This window comes from Condylura cristata, unplaced genomic scaffold (genome assembly GCF_000260355.1).
Source record: "Condylura cristata isolate star-nosed mole 26May11 unplaced genomic scaffold, ConCri1.0 scaffold00001, whole genome shotgun sequence".
Classification (NCBI taxonomy): domain Eukaryota; kingdom Metazoa; phylum Chordata; class Mammalia; order Eulipotyphla; family Talpidae; genus Condylura; species Condylura cristata.
Window position 1 is genome coordinate 82,429,720 of NW_004567102.1, and position 25,250 is coordinate 82,454,969.

Genomic DNA, 25,250 nt, shown 5'->3' on the forward strand with positions numbered 1-25,250 from the left:
AAAAAAAAAAAAAAAAAAAAAAGCTAACCTATTAACATTGATTTTACTCCCTTAAAGTCAAACCCACAAATCCACTTGATCCTCTACATGTGGCTTTGCTGAGAAATCAGGGGCAAAGCCATTAAGCTTTTCTGAGCTCCTTCTGAAGATTCTTCTATCTTTAGAAGATCCTGTACTCAAACTTAAAATTTTTCCTATATTCTTAATTGAAACCAAAACATATTCAACTTGAGAATTAATAAAATTGTCCTGTCCTGGTCTCCTGTCATTAGCATAAAACACTCTGCAGGCTACATGCTACATATTTTTGTTCTTTCAAGTATAACTTGTGTGACTGTTGAACCCATCATAATAGATGGATGAACGTCAGCAATTCTGTTTTATGGTCTTGTATTGAATCATCTCAAGTTGCTTATTTTAAGCCCCAATTCTACAACTACTAAGAAATGGGGAGTGCCCAGAAAGCTGGAGTCAGAGTAGTCTAGGAGTCACACAAGGCTACCAGGAAGCCTAAGATGCACGCAAGCCTTCATAAAATGTGGCTACGGTAACTTCCTAATTTGGCTATTTAAAGATTTTATTTATTTTTGCATTGAATTGGGGTGTAGGCCAGAGGTGGGAGGGGGAGAACCGGCGAATATACTGAAATATACTGCCGAGGGGAGCAGCAGGAAGAGGTCTGCTGAGCCATGTGGGTCAGCTCTGTGGCTGGGGGTCGAACTCAGGATGAAGGGGTGACACTGCTGAGAATCCTTGGCCACTAGGGAGGCCCCTGAATGAGCAGTTTGTAGGATTAAAATATTTACCAAAATAAAAACTTCACATTATAAAACTTGGAACAATTTTATTCAAAACAAGAACAAAATCTTGCATACGTAACAGACAAACTTTGACACATAAAAAGGAAGTGTTTGTATATATACAAAAATATTAAAATATACAATTTTTACAAATAAGGAAATCAAGATTTCACAAACAATACTTTTTTGGGCAGAAATATACACTGAAAAAGAGGTTTAAGAAAGACGACAAAACATTTATATTAACAGACACCAGAAGTTGATATTTCAATTGGTAAGGTAAATAAAATCCTCAAATGCCAATAGACAGTAAGCAAAATTTATGTTTAACACTGTCTAGGTAAAATTACATGGCCTTCCCACAGCCTTAAAATTTAATGAGTTTGTTTGACCTTTTAATCACAAATAGCACATAACTAGTTTTCCTTTTTTTTCTTAAATTACATTTTCTGTTTTATAATTGAAAATGTTAAACTTTTTCACAGTATATTGTAAAATACCTTTTAAGAGGTAATGTATTCCATTCTCTGAGGAAAAATCCCATGTACAATATTGCCTTCAACATAAAAACTATGACACACTTATTTTTAAAGTTAAAACCTAACATTTCCCAACTAACCTTCATGATTGGCTATAATTGATGTAGTAAGAGATCACAATCGCCGTAAATTCTTCTTGCTTTTTTTAGTGCCAGGCAGAGGGCCCATTTTATAGCTGGCTTTTAGGGGTTTGACATTCGAACAGTCCCTGTTGGTGTGATAATTACACAGACATTTTGTACAATAATCAAATCCACAGCCTTCTCGCTTGCAGGTTGCTCGCTGTAAATAGCAATCGTATTTTGCAGGTGATTTACAGCGGATACAGGCTTTGAGGCTTTCGTTGTTTTTCAAAGTTTTGGCAACCTAGAAGAAAATCCACAAACAAATTTTAGTAAGTACTAACAGTCCAAGTGTACCTCTACACTGTCCCCAAATACAAGTAATAAAGCACCAATGTTGCCCTTATGGAGTTTCCTTATGGAGTTTCCTGGTCAATGGTATCATTTGGTAGCTCATTGGTGGTTATTTCTTACTATTTATGGGTTTTCAATATGCTCTTACATCATGAATGTCAATTACTACCATTGTCTAATTTAAATGTCACCCTTCCTATGAGGTCTTCCTGGTGGCAAGCAAGGGTTGACTGCTCTTTTATCTCCGTTTAATTTCTCTAAAGCTAGGATTTATCACATTGTATTCCCCAGGTGACCACTGCCCACTGTAGACTAAAACACCAGGAAGGTTCCATGCTTTTCTCATCCACACAGTATCTGATTATAGAGGATCCATAGTGCATTTTGAATTTACATGCTTGTCATTGCATAATGTATATTTAAGACAGTGAACCAAATCTTTTTATATATGGTTCATATTTATTGGCTAACATATGAAAGTCATTTTATTTCAAAACATACACTCTTAAGAGTATGATTTTCAAAGTTAAACTTAAATTTTCATAAACAAGTAGAACTTGGGATACACATTACCCAATGACCTGAAGGTAAGGAAGCCTCCAGATTTTGATAGCTGGCCCTTTTGTGCTTAGTTCTCTCCCTTAGACATTAAAGACAGAGACTGCAAAATTAATATCGAAGTTTTATAAAAATATTTAAAACCAAGAAAGTTCTCCATTATTTTCTGTTTCCAAATTAGATCACAACATCACTTAACTTTCATAAGAGCAGAGTAGTATTTGTTATATCCAGCAGACATTTTTATGCCCTTTCCTAGTTTGATTAAGTTGAAAATGGTTTGATTTCTAACAATTCCAAAAGTAGAATAAAAAGAATGAAAGCTATCTACCAATAGTTCCCTACTAGTTCTAATTAATGTGATAATTTAAAGTTATCTTACACCAAATCCCTTCAACAAATGCTGTATATATACATATGTGTAAGCTGATAAATTACCTCAGAGAATTCATTGTGTCGACTGTAAGTAGAACCTTTCTGATCAACTGGATTGGTTAACTTTGTTCGAGCATCTTTTTTAGGGAGAGTGTGGGCTGATTCTTGAACAGATGCTAACTTGGTTCTGTACATAACATATTCTCTGGTAGAAGCATGTGGTGAAAACTTAGTGTTCTTTTCCTAAAAAAAAAAAAAAGTTTCAGTTATTCAGTATTCAAGCAGTTTTATTACTTTTATACAGACACAAAGGACAAATGAACCTATTCCTACATCCTTTACCTGCACATTTAATCATGTTTAAACAGTCACACCCACCGTTCCGATATTTAAACCCTAAACATGAAATTACTGAGAATGTACAAAAACACCTAAGCCCCATCTATATACAGAACAGCCAGAATAACAAAATCCTTTTCGCCACCAGCAGATGGCAACAGTCAGGTTCCAATGTGACTTCAGAGTCATGAATAGTTTCAAAACCTTTCAGATTAACTTTCCCATTGAAAGAAGCTTATAAAGAAACTGAACTTGGGAGAATTTAAACAGTAAAATTACAATTAAGTAGCAGCACCAAGATCATAATCTAAGAATGCCCAACTTAGGCCTAAACTTTTAGCCATCTTTCAAAGTTTCTTGGAAATGCTTCCAAAGTTGTGAAATATTTTAAAATAAACGAACTCCTGTCTATACTAAGACTCTTCAGTAAATTAGCAATTTATTACTTATCTGGTAAATTGGAAACTATGAATAACTAGCAATATATGGCTAACTTTCATAATTGGAAAACTGAGTAATTAATCATCCCTTTGATACTTTTGAATATTCAATTTCTAGAAAAAGGGCAAGAAATACATGACTGTGGTGGGATTCCTTTGAATTTTATTTTTAAAGCAGTTTAGTCAGACTGAAATGTTTTGGGAATCTAAATAATTTCCATATTACCTATTAACTTTTCCTATTTCTAAAGGTAAAGAATACTAGTAATCATATTATAAAATGAAATCAATGCAAAGACTTACAATCACTCTTTGTATTGCTTTATTATACAGCTGAAATGCCCCCTTGTCATCTTCTAGAATCTTCTTCCAAGTTGTGCTCACTTTGGACACACTAGAAAAGTAAGGAGCCAATTAAAGAACCTTAAAGAGCCAACATGAACACATTACAGAAAAATTAACAGTATAAAAATGAAATTTCTGAGCCCTCCCTAGTGGTGCAGTGGGTTAAAGCACAGCACTAAGAAGCTAAAGTCAATACAACATAAGTTCGATCCCTGCCCACCCCAGAGGTGATCCACATGGCGCAGCAGACCTCTCCTGACCCACCTGCTGCTGCTCTCAGGAGTCAGATGAGAAATTTAAGAAACTTGAGTTCAAGACCTGACATTTCATCACTCTGTGACAGATTCCTCACATGTAAAATAGTCATGGCAATTTTTCATCTTATCCTGTATCCTAGGTTTCTGTGCATCTAAAATGAAGTAATAGCAATGGGAACTCTTTTTTTTTTGGTTCATTTTTCAATGTACAAATATTGAATAGCACTGGAATTAGGGTTTAAGATCCACTCAGAATTAAAAGAATAGGTATCCAAAATCAGCCCAATTTAAATGTGGCTAATGCTTTAAAACAGCAATTAAAAATCAGGATTCCAGGTCCTCCCTGGTGGCACAGCGGGTTGAAGCACAGCACTAAGAAGCTAAAGCCACTTCAGCATGAGTTGGATCCCTGCCCTGGAGGTGACTCATGTGGAGGCAGACCTCTCTTGACCCGCCCACTGTTCCCCTCAGCAGTGTACTTTGTCAGTCGGCCTGTTCTGCTCCCCACTGTCTCTGGTGAATCCTCTCACTGCCCCAAATCTCTGGCCTATACCCCAGTTCTGTATGCATAAATAAATAAAAAATAAATAAATTTCTACTAGCGGTGTTTTGCAAACCTGGCTCTACATCAGAGTTACCCCAGGACCAGAGGGAACTTACGACTTAAGGATGCCCCAGGTCTAGTTATTTGGGCTTAGTTGGTCTAAAATAGGGCCTATGTACAGTTTTGTTCTTTTCCTAAAGTTGCTGATTAAATAATTTTAAGGCTTCTAGGGTTAAAAACCATTGCTTGTACTTCATTTTCTTTAGATCTGCAAACTTCAAGTAAGCAGTGGCCATTGTATTGTGTGGCAGGCACCATGTTAGCTTCTGGCACAAGATTTTTTACAAATCAAACTAGGAAAAACCTGCTACTAATAGAAATTAATCGCAAAACTCCATTATGTCAGTAAAGTAGAAAATGTGAGATGCCACTTATTCCTCAAGAAGCCAGTGAAAGAATATGCAGGGCAAAGTAACACTGCAAGGACTACCTTGTTATTTTTAAAAATGTCAGGAACGAACCAATTAAATTGAATACAATAGTTTGTATAATTACTTTTATTCTTATAGTTACCTCATCCTAATTGATTTTTACTGGTGGAACAAGCAAGAAAGGTAGTAGCTAGAATGTTTCTAGGAAACAGTCATAAGCAGATCAGTCTGCTCGCCTCCACTATTCCCACTAGTCAAACCCCGGACAGCCTTAAGCAAATGGCTTAAACATTGGAATTATTTAAAATTTAAAGTAATAAAAAGAAGAGCAAAGATTCCAATCTAACGAAAGAGATCTCTAATAGTATAAATGTGAAACTTGAAATGACTGGGTTAAATATGTACTTTCAAAATTATTCTTCTCTCATCTCAGTTGCACACAGGTAGTAAGACGCCAGCCATGAGCGAAAAGCTATAACTTCAAAGGAGAGCAAAAGACTACTTGGCTTTGTCTTTGTGTGAGCTGATGGTGCTCATCCATCAAAAAGGTTCAAGACTATAAGATACTCAAAGCAATGATACTCACTTGATTAAGTCCATATCACTGAGCTGGGCTAAAATAGTTTTTAAGAGATGTCTGAGTCCCCTTCCAAAGAGTTCACTGAGAATATCTACACATTCTAGGCCCATTTTCCTTCCAATTATATTCTGTAGTTTAAAATTTCCACTGGATATGAATTCTTTCAACTTTTCTCGATCTATCTTCGGATTTCGTTTAGTATTCTTTTTTAATGTTGAACAAACCACTTTTGCAAAATGAAGAGCTGGCATCAAGTTTTTGTTGGGATACTGGCTGGGGCTTTGAGTCTGTAGCAGGCAAAACTGTGGACTATCGCTGAAATTTTCCTCCAAGGGATGGATACCCTCTTCATGTTCATTGAGGCCATTTTGTTGAGAAAATGAGGAATAGCCACTATCTTCATAGGGTCCACTGGTCTCCAGTTCTTCTATCTCATTTGAGCTGTTAAATGTTTGTTGTACATGTTGATTTTCCTTGTTATGTAGGGGCTTGCTGTCATTTTCAAGTTCTACAATTCTGGTGTTTACAATGGGTGACCCAATATCTGATAAACTTTCATAGTCTTTAATACAGTCTTTATAAGAACCTTCCAAATATGCAGGAGTGTAGGAACCTGGTTTTCCATTGTCATCAGGCTTTACCAGTTTAAGTCCAGAATGTGCACGGTTATAATTAAAATCACACTTCATTTTCATAGAAAGTGTGCAGCTTTCTTCTTTACAACCTACGAAAAGAACATTATTTACTTAATAGCAAATTTTCAGCATATTAGGTTGTTGTTTAAATATTTTCAGCTTTCACGTTTGTAAAGTTCACATAATAGTTTTAGAGGCATTCTGAGCAGAGGAGACATTTGGACATTCTGAAATGATCACTGGCCACTGTAAGAATGGATGGTAGGAAGGTGCAAGTGGAAGCAGGGAGGCCAGGGTGTATCACAGTAGTCCCTACGAAGGTAACTGGTCATTCAGGAAGGTAAGTCAACAGGGCTTGCCAATTTATTAGATGTGGGTGATGAAGGAGAGCGAAAAATACTGCACAGGTTCATTTTCTCTCTACTTTCCTTTATCACCCACATCTGAAGTTCAAATAACTCATTTTACCACATCACATGTGGACAGTATTCCTCATATTCATTATACAACAGGCCCTTGAATAATGTTACATGTTCCACTATATTTCATTATAAAAGAAAAACCGATGTCTAGTCCAGGTGACTATCTGAGTTGCTGGCACAATTTCTCCAAGACCGCCTGGCTTTTCACCTGGTACCCCAGTGACCTTCCCCATCTCAAAGATGTGCCTATGCTAGGTTTATGAGTTGTCTAAACTGCACCAGGTTGTGTGAGTTGACAGAGCACACACGTGCACACAAGGGAGCACACCAGGATAGAAGGGTCTCTGCCCAGCACTGTTGGCTCCTGCTTGAGTCCTGAGTTAATAGGCTCCAGCTACTGCCATCTTGGACTGGACTGAGTGGAGGTAGAAAATGAATGAATTCAAATTACTGTGTCATGTTAGAAGTGTTTGAGGTCTTTGTTTAGCAGTTTTTGTGACTGGAATATACTACATAAGAACTCACCTTTAGTTTCTATCATTTAACCTATGGTAAAATTGGTTTCATTGGAAGTCGTTTTGCTTTGTTAAGGCAATCGTGAACAGTTTTTTAAAAAAAGCAAGATATATTCCACACAGAAGCATACACTGAAGAACATTACATACTCCCCCTAAGAATCATATCCAAGTACAAAGAAAATTCTTTTCAGGCTTCCAATTAGCTTTGAGATCTTGGAACATTCTATTAGCCTTTTGTTTTCTCTAAAATAGAGATAACTAATATCTACCTCATAGAATGGTCCAGACTCAAGCCACTGCACTTCTAAAAGCTCTCACCACCTACCTGTCCAATCATGAAAAGTGGAAGCCTAGTTAATATACCAAGTTTGACCTTTCAATTAATTTTCCAAATAGATCTGACACTTCAAAAAAAAAAGAACCAAGGTTGAGTAGACTATAGTGCTCAAAAGAGCCACCATGTGCCCAATGCCAGGTAGGGCTGTTTCTGTCTGTACTCAAGAATGATCCAGGTGCAAGGCTTGCAGCCATGCTCTCTGAAAGAAACTTTACCAAAAAACTTCTAGTATGACAAATGTATTTTCTTTTCCAATGTGTTCACAGGAAAAAGAATGCAGGAGATGGAAACTATTCTTGGGGAGAAAGGTGAAAAAGACAACTGGGATTAAACAGTCCCCATCTTGGAGTCATCAAGCTTGAGGATTTCACAGGATCTTCTAGAAATACTTCACCTGCTTAAAATTAGCAAATGTTACAACATCGAGTGGCTCATCTTTTAAGTTTTTGGTAATTTCTAAGATAATCTGGGTCTTTTTTAGAGGCAGCAACAAAGAGGATAAAAATCAGCGTTTATCTGGGTGCCTTTCACCCCATCCACGTTTTGGAATAAAGGGCTAACCAATTCCTCGGGAGAGCAGGGAACACCATTTTTCCAATTCCCACTGATCAGTGAAATACACACGTTCACGGCTTATAAAGATGGTTTCTCCCTCTGACCCTAGGCCTTGCCACTGAGCTACTGGGCAAAGGCGGAAAATGCACATTTTTGCTCGGACGTCCCAGCAGAGCTAGGTGGGGTGCGGGGGTCCCTCCATTTGGCGGGAGTGGGGGTGGGGGAAGTCCCGAGGGGTCGGCGGGGTGGCCCTCAGGGCGCGGGCCGCGCGGGAGGCGGGAGATAACAGCCGGCTTCTCCCGCGCCCGCCCGCCCAGACCCAGGCGGCGGAACCCGGGGAATTCGCGCTCGGCCGACGATGCAGGGCAAATCTGGAAAAGGGGTGCTGGAGTGGGGGCGATGAGGCTGCGGGGCAGCCCCGGGGGGTCGGCGGCCGGGCTGTCAGAGCCCGAGCTCGGGTGGGGGAGGGGGGTCTTTGGCGCCCATTCCAGCAGGGTGGAGTGGGCAGACCTGGCCCGTGGAGGGGCGCCCCACACACCACGGCCGGCACCCCCAACCCCGGGCCTGGCGTCCACTGAGCCCGCCAGCCCGCCTCGGCCCTTTGGGCTTCACCGCCCCGCACCCCAGCTTCTTTCTCCCGGCCCCGACACCCCAAGACGCCCGCCCGCCCGCTGCCCCGCATGGGCCCGCACATCGGGGAGGCAGTGCGGCACGGTCTGCAGGTCCCTCGGCCCCCCGTCGTTCACCCCTCTCAGAGCGCGCGACCCTCGAACTCTCTCCTCACTCACCTTCCGAAGGTCGAGGGGCCCCGGCGGCTGTCAGGGCGCGAGAGCGGCGGGAGCGGGAGCAGGAGCAGCAGCTGCGGCAGGAGGGCCGCGAGGAGCAGCTGCAGGGGCACCGGCTCATGCCAGTGGAAGTGGGGTGCTCCTCAGGTGAGGGTCCAGCCGCCGCAGCACACCAGGCTGCAGCCCTTTCACAGAGCGGTATTAGCTAAAAGGCGCCAGCTGGTACTTTTAAAATCTTTGAATTTGGTGCACAAATCCGCACGGCCCAATGGCACGCTGCATCCTCACGCGCGCCCCAATGGGAAGGCTGCGGGAGGGGACTCCCTCACCCCAGGCCAATTGCAAGAGGCCAAGGCGGGGTCGAGCGGCGACGTCCCACCTCCATGCTTTGGCCCGCGACGTGCGTCGGGAAAGACACGTCCGGGCGGGCGGGGCCGGGGGCGGGGCCTCGGAGCGCGGGCAGCCGCGGCCGGGCCGCACGTGGAGGGAGCCTACCACGCCTGCGCGCACGCGCCAAGTGTCCATCCCGCGTCTCGGCAGCCGGCCTCCGGCAAGTCCTAATTCCATCTCGAAGGCAGCTCCGGCGTCTGCTCGACGATCTCCGTCGGAAACATAGGGTAGCCGACTCGCTCCGATCTTCTCGCATGTGGGACTTCGGTGAGCAGCGACGCTGGTCGCCTGGGAATCGAGACTTTCCGGAAGACGCCCTCCCCCAGCCCCACTTAGCCCGCCTCTCTAGGATTTAGGCGCGCTCCTCTCTCCCTTAGTCCCGCCCCTTCCCCTGCCCGCTGTTTTTGCGCAGGCGCCCGAGGCGGGCGGGGGCCGCGGAGTTGGCGGGTTGGCGCTTGCGCACTGGGGTTCCTTCGTGTCCCGCGGAGGGGAGGGGAGAGGGGGCCGCGGAGGGCGGGGACGCGGCGGTGTTGGGTGGCGGGAGAGGAGCGGCAGCATTTCCTAAGGGCCTTCCGGCGGGGGAGGTTGGGACAGTCACCCTTCAGCGTGTAAATGGCTGTGTTTCTCCAGCTACCAGTGCTTTGTACGGTTGTTAAGTTTATTAAACTTGTATGTACGATTTTCTGGGGTTTTTTTTTTTTTCCTTAGCTCCAATGGCAGCAGACAGCCGTCCTTCAAAATGACACACAAAGATACTGAAGTCTTGACGTGGCAGTTGTAGTCCAAAATTTCCTGGGGCCCCTGTCCAAGGGAACGGTTTTCCAGTGATGGCAGGAATGGGTGGAAGGGCTGGTTGGCCAGTCTAAGAAGACAAACTGCACTGTTTTAACTTTTAGCTTTAGCTCTTTGGTTAACTTAGGTGGACTTAAGTGGTAACAGTGGCTTTCCTAACTCAGCCTAGTGTTGCTGCAGGATGTAAGTTTCAAAACGTTCGTTCCTACCTTTTGCAGTTTCCCTTCTTTTGCTTTCTGCAGCCTTAAGAGAATTAATACTTGATGTACAGTAAGTGTTCAGTTAATCCTGTGAGGCACAAATGGGATTAGGCTGAATCCTTCTGGCCCTGGAGAATATCATCCTTATACACATCTGTGATTAGTTCATCATGGCTTTTTGCATTCAGTTTGAGAATGTTTCAGTTAAGTTTTTTTTTTTCATTATTGAAATTGTTGCCATCTTAAATTTTGCACCTGAGTCCTGTGTCTCATCAGCATGATCATGGTGTTAGGTCCTGTAGATACAGGGATGACAGTCCAGTCCTTCAGGGAATTTACCTGCTAATGAGCCATAAATTGGCAAGGAACTATTTCAGTAGGTGAAACTATTTCAGTAGGTGAAAGAATATAACACAAAGTGGAGGACAAGCTGTAAGGACAATAGCTAAAGACTTTGGGTGAAGATTTCTGGGGCTTTGGCCAAGATCAGGATGTTGAATTAGCAAGACAATTATCTGCATAAGTAAAGGGAAGAGATGAAAATGCATGACTTCTTCCCTGGGATAGAAGGAAATTAGAGAGTTTAGAGCAATAAGATTGTAGGTCAGAGAGGTAGCACATTGTATGTGAGAGTTTAGTTTCATGGCAAAGGACTGCTTTGTTGAATGATTCTTTAAAGCTAGTTTTTTTTTTTTTTTTAAAGATTTACTTATTTATGCTTACAGAATTAGGGTACAGGCCAGAAGTGTGGTGGGTGAGAGGATTCACCAGAGGCAGAGTGGGGAGCAGAACAGGCAGATCTACTGAAATACACTGCTGAGAGGAGTAGTGGGTGGGTCAGGAGAGGTCTGCTGCTGCGCCATGTGGGTCAGCTTCCTGGGCAGGGATACTCATGCTGTAATGGCTTTGGAGAGGTTCATAATGCAGTTCTTTAACCCATTGCACCACCAGGGAGAGCCCCAAAGCTAGTAGTTTTTTTTATAGTAGGTTGAGGAGCACCTGTTAATTTCATTTTTAGTGAGAATCTCTGAAAGGATGAGTCTGAATGTTACTAGATGTCAACAGATATATATATATATGTATATATATATATATATCACTACTTTCAGTATCAGTTAAAATTGTCCAGTTTTAAGGTACAAAATGACAGTTGCCCTCATTCTTTTAGCATATTCCTTTTGCAAGCTTTGCAGAGTCTGGAAATGACTGGCACATGACACATGCCCTTGAATTTATAATCTAGGTCTGTCATGTAATAGAGATAGCAGAGTGCACTATCTTTGGATATAAGCATCATAGGTCCTAGGGGAGGAGAGGTGTGTAAAATATGGCTGTAATGGAATATGGGATGATTTAAGTCCATCTGGTTACAGTGGGGTTTTATAGAGCGGGAGCTACTTCTGTGTGCCTGGGTAAGGGAGTTTATTACCTGTCGGACAGCATTTGTCATCATCAGCACTACTGAAATTTCGGGTCAGACACTTCATTTTAATGGGAGCTGGCACGTGCAATGTAGGCTGCCTCGCATTTGCAGCATCCTTAAGCGTTAAGGAGTCTATGGTATAAGCAACAAAATGAGGGAAAGCTTAAGTGCAGGTGTGTTTACTAGCGAAAATGAATTTGATGTGACTTAGGGATGCATTGTGCACATGGAGAAGCTGAAGTTTTGTTTTGGAGGCAGTTGTGATCTGTTAAGTTGTTGAGCAAGAGAGTGATGAGATCAGTCTTGCTCTTTAGGAGTAACCTGTAGGCAGACATGTGATCCAAGTCACAGAGCAGATACCGAGGATGCAGGGAGCACTTGGGATTACTAAAATGGTCTAGAGAGTTAATTCTGGGCACGATTTGTAATGGACTTGGAGAGGATAGTGTTTAGCACAAGAGTAGGATTTAGAAACAAATTGCATGTAAGAGAAATCAATGATTACTTCATCTTAAATTTCAGAGGGAGAATGGAACATTAAACATTATCTGTTTATACTTTTTCAAATTTTCCATTCTACCTGTATGAGTTTTTACAGGTGGTGTAAGTCATTTTGAATTCATTTTTGGTTCACTGTGAATAACAGAAAAGATTTCTAGACAAATACTTTAAATACAGCTGCCTTTTAGGGAGCTATTGAGTACCTACTGTACCATGTCAGATACTGTAGACAAAAAATGGAGGGAACAGTTCTGTTAATGAGATAATGTGGAAGTCTAGCAACACGTTTATTCCATTGATTGGCTACTTTCCCTACTTCCTCAATATGCACACAAACCTGAGATAGGAGTGAGTGTCTGAGCTTATTACTTTGCCATAAATGTTGTCATACAGGTATTGTAAAGTAGTGCAGAATGGCTTCAAGAGCAGTTAATCCTGCTGAGGGATTAAGGTGTCCTTTAGGTTGCACCTTGAGATGAGCCTGCAGAGGTTAAGTGGAAGGTGTTTTCTAGGCAGAGAGGGCCACATAAGCAAAGACAGGTAGGAGTGATACCGCAGTTTGTAATTAAGACAGTGGGGCGAATGCATTGTTTATGCACAGTGCTAGTCTTTGAATGCTCTTAGATGTTAGACTCAGGGCTTTCGTGCCCAAAATATGTTGCTCTGCCCTTACCTTTTCTTGCATTCCAAAAATTTCATTTGATTGTCTAGGAATAACTAATTTAGACTAGTGAGTGAAGTAGGAGCCAGCTTAAATTCACAGACCAGAACTAACACTGCCTGTTCATAGTATATGATATATACTTAAATCTGTAGTGTTAATCTAGCTGTTACAATTTTTTTTTTAAGATTTATTTATTCGTACATAACTGGGGTACAGGCCAGAGATGGAGGGTGAGAGGATTCACCAGAGACAGAGCGGGGTACAGAACAGGCAGATCGACAAAGTACACTGCTGAGGGGAGAGCGGGCGGGTCAGGAGAGGTCTGCCTCACCATGTGGATCTCCTCCAGGGCAAACAGGGATTGAACTCATGCAGAAGTGGCTTAAGCTTCTTTGTGCTGTGCTTTAACCTACTGCGCCACCAGGGAGGGCCTGTTACAATTTTTTAAAAAAGGATCAAAGGCTCTTTAGCACTGTATCACTTCTTCCCATGGGCAAGCAGAACAGGACTGTAGGAAAATAAATTAATTTTGGTAGATCTCCATTATTTACTGGAGGAAATCCAACACGGGAAACGTTTGACAAGTTCAGTCCACCTTTAATGTGGCCAGTCCCTTGATTTTACACAGGAAACCAAAGAATCAAGAAAAAGCGATAAAACTGTGGGAGACTACCTGCATCGGGCCTAGCATCTATACCATGTAACATGGTGATGAGCGTTGCACCGTCTCTGCACAGAGCCACACTCATGCCCAGTGCTTGGGAAGGTAGAGGGCAAGGGAATCCATTCACATTGCAATATTCTGACGTATTTCATAACCGTTGACTTTAAATTCTAATGTGTCTTTAATGAATTTTCTACAGTGCCCCTAATAAGTAATGAGGGAAAACACTGTCAATAGATGACCACTCTTAAGATCAGCACAAGCTGGGGCCCTAAAAGAAACTTAACTGAGAAAGACAGTATGAAGCAAAAGGAGACAGATGACCTGACAGACAATACTAGTTTTAGGTTTACATAGTACAGGAGCTCAAAAGAATTCAGACCATGGCCAGTGATTCTAACTAGCATGGAAAAGGTATGGCAATTTGGGGCGTTAACTATCAGCTCCTAATTCTGTAACATTTAGTTACACAATCTTAATAGTAATTGCTTTTCTGGAAATCCTGCCTTATTATAATGGCTATAAATTTAACATTTACTCATTATCATGTAGAGTGTTCTTGTCATTGTAGAGTCCTTAGTTTACCTCATGTTTTAAAAATCTTGAACCAGTATTTCTAGCTTCTCACTTCATCTGATAGCAGCCTTACCCTGGGTTTTGGTCAGAAGATTTAACTCCAACACTCACGGGGGCGGACGGGGCTGGGGAGGCACTCCTTTATCAGGCACAGGCACATGCTTGCACTTTCACCCTTTCGCATCTGTGCAGCCTCACCCAGATAGATAGTCCCGGGATTTTTCTGCCTTCTCAGGCCCCAAATTTCAACCCATTCCCTCAGACTGGAAAAAAGCTACCCATAACCAGGATCCCCGTGGGAAAAGGGGCAACTTCTTTTCAATCTTAAGCAGAAAAATCGACAGAGTACTCTGATTTAGCATTAATCACACTTTAATTATATTCTCAACTCACAAGGGTGAATTTATTATCATCTGAACTTTTTTCCCCAGGAAAGCCCATGAGAGCATTGAAACCTGACTGAAGTGTATGTTTTAATGACAGAAATGCTCAGTCACAGAAAAGGAGGTGAAGAGGAAATTTGCAAAGCCTTAAGTCTTAAACTTAACTTCCACTGCAGAGGAAGTATCTGAAGCGCAAGCTAGATGAACCGCCATAGCCTGGCATCTGATAGAAACGTAATGCAGTGTGTTGTAAGAGCGGTGGGTGGGGTGGTGGCCAGGCAGTCCTAGATTAAGAGATAAGCAATGTAACTGCCAGCTTCCATGTGTGAATGCCTAGCTGGCTTCTGGTTTGAAGAAGCCAGTTAGAATTGAAATTCCAGTAATTTGGTACTTGAAGATTAGAGAATTATCAGGTAAGAGTGAGGATAGTACATGACTAAACAATGCCTTTTAAAGTTCAAGCGAGCCTCCCAGCCCCCTACGGATCTTTACGTTCCCTGGGCTCTCTGGTGTTCTCAGGGTCTCAATCTTCAGGCAATCACTCCTATTACCATCCTTGAGTGACGTCACCCTTATATCCTTGACCTCTAGGCTCAGGTGTAGTTACACATGCCCACAGCCATATTCCAGGTGTCCACAACCAGACACCAGTGTTCCGCCCCCACCTTCCCAAGACCCTTCTCCATAAACGTGACCAAGGCCACAGATGGCAGCCAGAGGCCAGCAGTGTACAAAGCCTGGTTATTCCACTTGCCCTACATTGCCCCTCTCTGATTGTGCGATCCACAGAAAATAATTGAAACCTGTTAACTTTTCAAAAACTTGTTAGAAAGTAAGTGGTCAAAGCCAGCTAAGGACCCTGTGGAATCGGTAGCAGGACCAGCTTACACTGTCAGCAGGTAAAGTGCTGGAGAAGTGGTTTCTGTTTCTAATGTGCCTCCTCTCTCGCTTCTGTGGCAGAAGTGAGGTGTTTCAGTGGTGCTCCCTACCACAGACGGCTAATTCTGTGTGACACTTTGGCTGGGCCCTAGTGCACAGAGATATTTAGACCCCACTGCTCTGGGTGCTGCTGTGAAGCGGTATTCGGGTGAGCTCAACATCCCTCCGGTGAGCTTGGACTAGCAGGAGGCCCTCCGTGTGCCTGGGCTTCCCCCAGCCAGTGGGAGGCCTGGATGGAACATAAAGACCGGCTTCCCGTGGCTGACCGGTGGTACGGATGCTGACCCCCAGCCAGTTCTCCTGGCATCACGCTGGGAGCCGCTTACTTACCGGGGCCCTCCCTGTAAGCCCTGGGCCAACAGCACAGGAGCTCTGGCCACCAAGGGAAAGATTCTGTCCTTAGATGGTCGCAGCCATGCTCTCCATGAGCTTTCTTTACTTGGGTATTCACTCAGGTCCCCGTGCATCCGTTTTCTTTTTCCCCCCTACTAGCTAATTCCAGCTAATGCTTTGTATTAAATCCCTGTTCAAATTAATGATATAGTTTCTCGACTAAACTATCTACTCCATATTTCTAATGCTGTATTTGAAGGTTTTCATACTAGTTTATTTGCTCAGTCCTTAAATATTTTAGATAAAACAAGACTTATTTCCTTTGTTTTTCTGCAAGGAAGAGTTCAACATTTATAACCATGATCACAGTTATTGTACCTTTTTTTTACCAATACATTGCAAAGGTTTATATAAATCATTACATTTTAAAAATAGACGGTTTACCTCCAACCTTTGTAACTCAGCTGTTACAAGTCTTGCTGTTGCACGTCTTTAATACCATATTAGCTTAAGCAGCTTTAGAAATAATTTCTACTAAAGATTCATAATCAGAATAGTCCTTTAGTGATTGTACCAGTTCATCCAGTAGATTCTCTCCTTGCATAAATGTTTCAAGATCATGAAGTGACTTGTTTATTCTGTGATCTGTGACTCGGTTCTGTGGAAAGTTGTATGTTCTTATTTTTTCTGACCTTCCTTTAGTTCCAATCTATATATTTAAAAAAAAAAGTATAAGACAGAGTCAAGGCACTAAAACTACAAATTTAACTTAAAGATTAAGCTCTTAATTTATACTATAAACACAAATGTAGGAAACGAATTACAAACATTTGAAATCCTCAAATGACAAGGGAACATGATAGAGAAAAATTAAAATGAGACCAGTTAGTATTTGAATCCTTTACCGTTTCAGTGTTCTTATTTTAGTTTATTTCAGCCATAACCTTTAGTTTCTTATTTATAAAATATACACAAATATTAACTACTAAACAGTGATGATGCATATCTACAGCCTGACAGATAAGTCAATAGTGACATGGTATCTACATATATATATAACCTGGAATTAATCTAGTCCTCTTCAGTGATGCTGAATTGGTTAAATTCTTGTAACAGTAAATTAATAACAGTACTCCATTATAAAATACCAAGTAAGAAAAAAGTTCAGTTTTCCAATTTCCATAATTTTCAAAAGACTCAAAGTGATTGGGGACTCTGTTTTTCAAAACTGACTAAAAATCATGGGAGTAAGAAATAAAAACAGCTGACGATACAGAAGATAGGGCAGAGGTAAAGTAATCTTGAACTACAAAGACTACTTGAGCTACTTGAATTTTGACAAACACACTGAAACAACTTATAAATATACAGTATAGAAACAAAAAATTATCTGAAGAGATTTTTATCCTTTAGTAGCATCCTCAGAAAATCAGTTTTACCTGAATCTTTCTAGCGTTGTATCTTTTACTTGTTTCTTCTTCTAGACGCATGCTGTATAGCTTTGCACGTAACTTTTTCATAGCCATCTCTCTATTTCTCAATTGAGATCTCTCTTGTTGGCACTCGGAAACAACACCTGAATAGTGTTACGAGAATTAGAGTTTTAATAGAAAAATCTTCTCCAACTGTTATCAAGGAACACGCCTTTTCCTTCTCATTCTTCTTCCTTTATGAAAGGAAAAAAACAGGAGACTAATATAGAAGGAAAACTGTGAACTTAAATAATTTTTATAACATTATCAGAAATTGAAAATTTAAATCTAAGCTATAGCACGAAGTATGTCCATGAAGAGATAAATATTATTAAGCAATCACTTAACAGACTTTTTCTCACACCTTCAGCTAGCAAACGTTACTTTTTAAAATAGCTATAGAAACTGAAATAGAAAAACTAGTCTTACCCCTACAGATAATTGCTACTCATATTTCTGAGGGCTTTCATCCATTTGCTGCTCCTTTTTGCATCGGAGGCATCATCTTAAATTTAACATGAAGATTTCCTCATCAAGAAAATGCTCACCAACCCAGCACGCCTATCAGCCACTACTGTTCAACAGGAATTATGTATCTGAGATACGCTTCATTAAAAGATTCTGTAGTTTTGCTGACAATGTGCTCTATATCACAGGCAAGTCACTGCAGTAATACTTGGAAAACATACTTCGTTCTATTTAGATACTAACAAACTTTCAGCTTTGAGAATCAAACTCTGGAGATCTGTGATGAATGTAGTGGGAGAAGCCCCTGAAATTACCATGAAGCCTGCACTAGAAGACTGTTTCTGGGCAGTAAAGGCCTCTTTGCATTTTCTCAAGGGACTCTGTGTGCCCCTCCCCATGAAAGGCTAAGAACCAGTGACTTGCAGCATTTCCTGGTAAAGCACTCACAACAGTTACTTCCCTGTGAGGTTTACTAAATGGTGACTTAAGTGTAACCTCTGAAAGCCACCTGCAAGGACGATCCACTCCTCTGTAGTCACTACTGTGAAAATTTGCCGGGGTCAGATCTGACCCGCTTCCTGGATTGCAGCCCTGCCATTTCAGCTAAGGCTTCTAAATAAATCAATATTCAGTAACAACCCAAGTAGTTTACATTCCTCTGGTGACTGAGGAGCTGCGCCACTGGAGAGTTACTCGGGTCATGCAAATCGATCTAGCCAGTGCTCTGTGCCAGAGACAGACGCACCTGTAGGGAGATGGACGATGCGGACAGCGCTGTCAGTGGTGTTGACGTGCTGGCCCCCGGCTCCGCTGGCGCGCTTAGTGTCGATGCGCAGGTCTTTAGGGTTGATCACCAGATTAATCTATATATGCAAGGAAAAACTGGATTTTAAAAGCTACATGTAAGATCTGCGTAAATGTGAAAACTGTTTATAATATCCTAAGTGTTGTGTATAGAATTCACTGTTAGAAATATAAAAGTAACAGCTACATTGACATTTTGTAGCAAAATTCTGAGTTCAAAAGATTTGGGGGGCACCTAGGAGAACAAGGGGAAGGGTTCAATAAAAGAGACCTTAAATATACTCAGGCAGGACAGTCCTGGCGCCATGACTCTATTCATGGCCTCTCGATCGCCCTGTGTGGCTCCCTGGTACAGCGGCTAGAAGTAAATGAGGGATGTGGAGCTTGGTCTCCATTTTTTCCTGAAAACAACTTCTACACCCTAATGCTTAAACCAAAACTTAGTTGCAGCTTCTGCCATTTATTCTACTGCACTGCCCCCTTAACTGCTTCCCGGAAGAAATAGAGCTGAAGAAGGGAGCTCCCTTGACTCTCAGAGTCTAGCAGCACCTTTCTCTGAAATTGATGAACAGAAACGCTCAACTAAATCTCCTTCTCAAATTATTTACACACCATTCAGAAAAGAAGTCAAGTATTTCCTATCCAGTTTCAGGCAGAAGAGAACTGCTCAATTAACTTACCTAACAAACACCTAGATGGAGAATTTGCTTTGTAAGAATAAAGTGTATTTCCTAAGGATGGTAACAATGTTTCTATTCAAGTGTAACTGAGATGCTATTCTGTAGTTACTTCCTTTAGAACAGTATTTTACATTAGAATTCTAGAAACTTGTTACACAAAGCAAGTCTTTTAAAGGCAACCAATCTCAAATTCGCTTTAAAGGTTAATATTGTTTCTCCCACAAAGATGGTCTCAAAATATCCAAGCTTAGTGGTGAAGAATTAATAGCACAATATGCATCCATAATTTTTACCATCTATTATAAAATTATTTGAACTGAGATTAGATTATATGAAAAACAAATTAAAATATGTGCTGAAGCCCAAGTGGTAGGAAAAGGACATGCTCGATTCTGTGAAGTGAGTGTTACGAGGCAGCAAGGCACTGTGCCAGACCCACGGCTGGCAGTGTGAGGACTCACCTCGGTGGGCTGGGGCAGTATGGCCACCGTCATGGTGCTAGTGTGGATGCGGCCTTGTTTCTCAGTCCTCGGCACTCTTTGCACTCGGTGCACACCTCCTTCAAATTTCAGGTGTTTATAGGCCTCTGAACCCCCAATGCTGGCAGATGCATGTCGAAGCCCACCTTGAAATAATTGGGAAAACAGGATTATTATTCCTGCCATTTATAAATAACTGTTACTTCTACCATCATCTTTAGATATAAGAATTATAAAATAGGGCCCTCCCTGGTGGCGCAGCGGGTTAAAGCACAGCACTAAGAAGCTAAAGCCACTTCCGCATGAGTTCGATTCCCGCCTGCCCCGGAGGTGACCACATGGCGTGGCAGACCTCTCCTGACCCGCCCGCTGCTCCCCTCAGCAGTGTACTTCATAGATCTGCCTGTTCTGCTCCCCACTCTGTCTCTGGTGAAGTCTCTCGCTGCCCCTGAGCCTCTGGCCTGTACCCCAGTTCTGTATGCACAAATAAATAAGTCTTACATTAAAAAAAAAAGAATTATAAAACAAAAGTATACAGATTGCAAAACACTGGAAAACTTTAGAAAGTTTGATACAAAATGTTTTAATATGCTACTGTCTTTATTACTTGAAACTGTCAAGCTTGAAGCACTTACTGTATTAGTGAGGTAACTCCAAAACATATCTCAAAGGCCGCTTTTTAAAGACCATTGAATAATTAACCTTTTATAGGTCATTTCAAAATTCATATATTTGCATTCAAGTTTACTAGGTAAACAATGAGCATAAAACCAGCTAAGCGCCCTTACAAATAAGGTCTAAGGCCTACTCGTGGTCTTCCCAGCCCTTTTGCTAGGACACATGAAGACACAGTAAATGATTAAGTCTATACTTCAACCCAAATAAGTGAAAGACTTTACTGACCTATTTCACTTGGAAAATAGTCCAGGGTTTCAAAATGCCATCTTTTAAATGCAGCATATTGCTGATACATATCAAATATCTCTGAAGTAAACAACATTGCTTCCTGACCCCCAACTCCTGCAGTTACCTCCAGGATCAAATCACTTTCATCTGTTTCTTCTGAGGGAACCAAAAGGTAGATAATCTGTAAATACAAAAATATTATCCACTCTTATGGTTAAGAATTATTTACAACTTAAAAAGCAGTCAAACTGCATCTGTATTTTTTAGTATTTCTGTAATGAGAAACTTGCAACTATGAACTGAAAAAGTGGGGTCCAGTCCCCTCACTTCACATGTAAAGGAAGACGAGGTAACAGATTAAAGGATGTGTTAGAGTGAAATGTCAGTGGCAGAGTAAGGCACAAGACAAATCGCTGTGCCCAGGTCAGTCTTTCTTCCAATATTACAGTACATGCACACTTCAGTATGTTCCAAGACAAGCATGTCAAATAGACTTGTTCTTCCATTGATTAGGTAAATTAAATAAAAACAAACTGACAATATTTACTGGTTCTTTAGTATAATATATGAAAGTCACTTTGCTAAGCACTCCATATACCTTCTTAAAATAATCTCGGGCAGGTTCTACTTAACAATGTGAAAACTAACTGCATAATTTTATATGCCCAATTTTATATAACGAAAAAGTGCTAGAATCTAAACCCAAGTACTTGAGTTTTGAAATGTCAGGAGTTTTATTACTGCTTTTCCATCTCTCTAGCCTGTGCCAATACAACATGATCACTCAAACACTGACCTAACATGACAGTATTTACTTACATCTGTCTGTTAACCACTAGCTAATGAGCAGAAGCCTCAATACACATCTTCCTATTTCACAAAATAAAAAAAGGAGGGAGGGAAGGAAAAAAAATGACAGAAGGTAAAAGGCAGAAGGCAAGCTACACTGGACTTTTCACTCTGCAGTGGACTGGAGATCCCATGAATTCCATTGAGTTCCACACGTGGCCAGCTAACAGGAACCTCTGAAGTAATCACCCACACAGGCTCCTTTCTCACCTTACCAAGCTCTTCAAGGTATCTCCTCAGAGATGATTGCTGTAACTCTCTCTTTTAGGGATCAGCAGGGTGGCTCTCTTTTCATGGGAGCTTAGTCTAGCTCTGTATGTCCTGCAACTCTCCAGAAGGAAAAGCGAAGCTGTCCTAGGCAGTTTAACAGAAGCCCAAGGGGCTGCTCTTCCTTTTGGCTCTAACAGAAGCAGAGACCGAAAGGGAAATGTAATGCCTTTCTGGCAAGTCCTACTAACATGATACCTAGTTTTCTTTCACTGTTCCACAGTCCTTTCATTATGATCAAAATAGGACCACAGAGAGTATCCTTTTTCCCTGCTTTGAAACCAGTTTATCATTCTGAATAGTAAGCAGTCAGTTAATTCTTGAGTTTTTTACTGACTTCCAGTAAAATGCATTAAAAGTATGTAAGTGTTTTATTATTCTTTTGCAAATACTATACCTGCTGTTTCAAATGATTTATTTCTTTCTGACATGAAGTTATCTCATTCTCGGCAAGTTTCCTTAAATCTTCATTTTCATCTAAGAAAAAGAGTCAATGGGTTAACTTTCCTTAATTAGTGTTAAATTGTCAACAGACCAAGATAATAGTTTTACTGTAGTCACTGATGAAGGGAAAAGTAAAATGTCTTTCTTGTCCTTATTACCATTAATTAAAAGTAGCATTTTGGGTCCTCCCTGGTGGTGCAGCGAGTTAAAGCACAGCACTAAGAAGATAAAGCCACTTCTGCTTGAGTTCAATCCCTGCCCCGGAGGTGATCACATGGCCAGCAGACCTCTCCTGACCTGCCCACTGCTCCCTTCAGCAGTGTACTTGGTCAGTCCACCTGTTCTGCTCCCCACTTTGTCTCTAGTGAATCCTCTCACCACCCCTGTACCTCTGGCCTGTACCCCAGTTCTGTATGCATAAATAAATCTTTTTTTTAATAGCATTTTATACATTTTCATAAAAGTGGCTGTAAAAAAACTTTTCTCCTAATGAAAAAAAATGTTAAGTAAAATTAAAATAAAACCCAACCAAAAAGAAAGTTAAGTGTAACGAACCCAACCATTTCGGGCTTGTTTACATCATGCTTTCCTAGTTGTTCTTTCATCTTCCCCTTACAAGATAGACATTTTCATTCTTTTAGCCTATGAACAACACAGCATTTAGCAAGAAGGGGCAATCTTTTTAGTTATTACTAATTGTTCTTTCTGTTGAAAGAACAAACTTATAAAATTATCAGTATGTTCATTTATTTATTCAAAACCAACTATGCTGGGAACTGAGGATGATAATATAGAAGACCTGCCGTCCAAGCAGGATTTTAGATAATTTCAAGTTTCATTATATTTTTCAATGGGACAAAAACAATGAATAGACACTACTTGATGAAATGTAAAGATAACACCACCTTGTAAGTTTTTTTGTTTTGGTGATGCACGGAAAAAAACAGGATTAACTGAAGGATAAAGAATAGAATAAAATGAAAATGAGACAAACAAGTGGAAACATTGATAGAATGGAAGAGAAATTATTTTGGCAAGATTTGGAATGGACAACAGGAAAAGGCAAGATGAATTCTACCTCTAGTGTGTCCGCTGAGATTTTAGTGCACATACCCAGTTTTCCTGAGTCTTGTTATCTTAAGAATAAAATGAAGGATCTGAACTTGGTGATCTCTAAAGTATCTTTCAGTCCTAAAGTCCAGTGTTCTGTAAGGCCAAAGAGCTTGGAACTAGAGTCTAGAAGTAATGTAATTTGAATACTCCATTTAATTAACCCAGACGACCAATACATTTTGCAACACAGAATCAAAATAAATAAATAAAAAAGTACATTCCACAAGTGTTAAGCCTCTGAGCCGTGGTGTGTATTTCATAAACAGATTTCCCTGGAGAGTAGCCACATCACAGGCCCCATGGGAACTGTGGCTAAAGTCTACGTATTGGACAGTGATGTTCTACCGCAATAGAATGAGGAGGTATTCGCAGGGACAGGAAATACACTAATTCTTTAATTTTACTTTCAATATCATTAATCAAAATGTTTTCTGGGTGCCTACTTCACACCTGCCATCTCCTCCTGTGTTCCTCATCACTCGAGGGTCCTTTTCCAAGGATCCTCTAAGAAAACACTTGTGCTGCCGCTTTTTCCACCCAAACTCCTGAGGATAAAATACCATATACACTTACAATTCTCAGTCAATATCAGATTCCCTAATCATTTTAATAACACCATTTTAATAAAAATTATCTATGACAAAATTGTCAAATCTAAAGGCTTATTTCAGTGTAAGCTAAAAAAAAGTGAGCCTGTTCTAATTATCAACATTCTCCCACTTGAAATTTTGTTAGTTTTTCAAACTTCATTTTCCTTGTTTAAGTTCCCAGAACATTCCTTCTTAATCTTATAGCATCCTCCTCAGCTTACTTCTCAAATACTACACATTTCTGACTTTGTTAGTGTGCTGTATTTCATTTTCCTTTTTCAAGCTCCCAGAACATTCCTTCTTAATCTCTTTTTTTTTTTTTTTTAAGATTTATTTATTTGTGCATACAGAACTGGGGTACAGGCCAGAGGCTCAGGGGTGGTGAGAGGCTTCACCAGAGACAGAGTGGGGAGCAGAACAGGCAGATCGACGAAGTACACTGCTGAGGGGAGCAGCGGGTGGGTCAGGAGAGGTCTGCCGCACCATGTGGTCACCTCCGGGGCAGGTGGGAATAGAACTCATGCGGAAGTGGCTTTAGCTTCTCAGTGCTGTGCTTTAACCCGCCGCGCCACCAGGGAGGGCCCCTTCTTAATCTCTTATAGCATCCTCCTCAGCTTACTTCTCAAATAGTACACATTTCTGACTTTGTTAGTGTGCTGTATCTACCTTAATTCTGCCAGAGCATTCTTACCAATTAATACTTCCATGGTTTAACTCCACTGACAGTTCTCATGTTTATTCAGACTCAGTTTTTCTCCTGTAGATTTTTTTCTTCCTATAACAGTATCTTGTTTGAAAGTCCTTCTAGCTTAATGTGACTATTCAGTGTAAAACTCAGTTTTGTATTCCCACCGGAATTGACAGTTTCACTCATGCTCTGAAGCAGGCAGCCCAAGATTTTCTTAGAAATCTGCTGCCCTTTCAACCTTCTGAGGACCTGAGCTGCCAAATCCTGACTACTGGTACCGGCCCTTCTACAAGGAAGGCCAGGCTGACCACCCCTTCTCTGGGCTGTTTCAACTCCTCATTGGCCTGTCAGTTACCTGGAGTCCCTGAAGGATCCTCAACACTGATGCCAATGAAAACTTTTCTGTAAAATGATGTCACTTCTTTGCTTAAAAAACATGTGCTAACTTCCCATGATCTGGAAGAATAAAATCAGTTCTTTGTGGTACAAGGTTCTTAACCTGTCTGGCTACAAGTTTCTATTACCTCCTATGTACCCTTTAGGATCCATTTAAATGTCAGACTATGCTATTTATAACACTTTTTCATTCCAGAAATTAAAATACTCACCCACTTGTATTTTTACTTCTATAAATATCTCTCTCAGTACACCATAAACTTCCAGAAAGCAGTTAATTTTTTTTTTTTTTGGAAATTAGTGATATTGGACTCACAGAAAGAATTCAGGATTTGTTTTATTTTTTTTTTTTT

The 25,250-nt window shown here is 41.0% G+C and overlaps 2 protein-coding genes across 3 annotated transcripts in view; both read right to left on the reverse strand.

Annotated features, from left to right (window-relative positions):
- Positions 1-1,326: 1,326 nt before the first annotated feature.
- Positions 1,327-8,997, reverse strand: FBXO5 (F-box protein 5). Its single transcript, XM_004673942.2, has 5 exons — positions 8,880-8,997; positions 5,631-6,348; positions 3,771-3,861; positions 2,752-2,931; positions 1,327-1,705 (listed from the first exon to the last, which is right to left on the reverse strand). Exons 1-5 carry the CDS (start codon positions 8,995-8,997, stop codon positions 1,454-1,456), a joined length of 1,359 nt encoding a protein of 452 aa, XP_004673999.1. The 3' UTR covers positions 1,327-1,453.
- Positions 8,998-13,254: 4,257 nt separating this feature from the next.
- MTRF1L (mitochondrial translational release factor 1-like) overlaps positions 13,255-25,250 on the reverse strand; it is a 14,394-nt gene continuing 2,398 nt past the window's right edge. The window contains exons 2-7 of one of the 2 annotated variants that reach the window (XM_004674151.2): positions 22,064-22,143; positions 20,548-20,731; positions 19,627-19,790; positions 18,427-18,544; positions 17,181-17,317; positions 13,255-16,450 (exon numbers count right to left, since the gene is read on the reverse strand). In XM_004674151.2, the coding sequence (XP_004674208.1) occupies positions 16,250-16,450; positions 17,181-17,317; positions 18,427-18,544; positions 19,627-19,790; positions 20,548-20,731; positions 22,064-22,143 (884 nt within the window). In that variant the 3' untranslated portion in view covers positions 13,255-16,249. Of the gene's footprint in view, positions 16,451-17,180; positions 17,408-18,426; positions 18,545-19,626; positions 19,791-20,547; positions 20,732-22,063; positions 22,144-25,250 lie in introns of those variants that run through there. The other variant, XM_012723891.1, reaches the window with a different exon arrangement.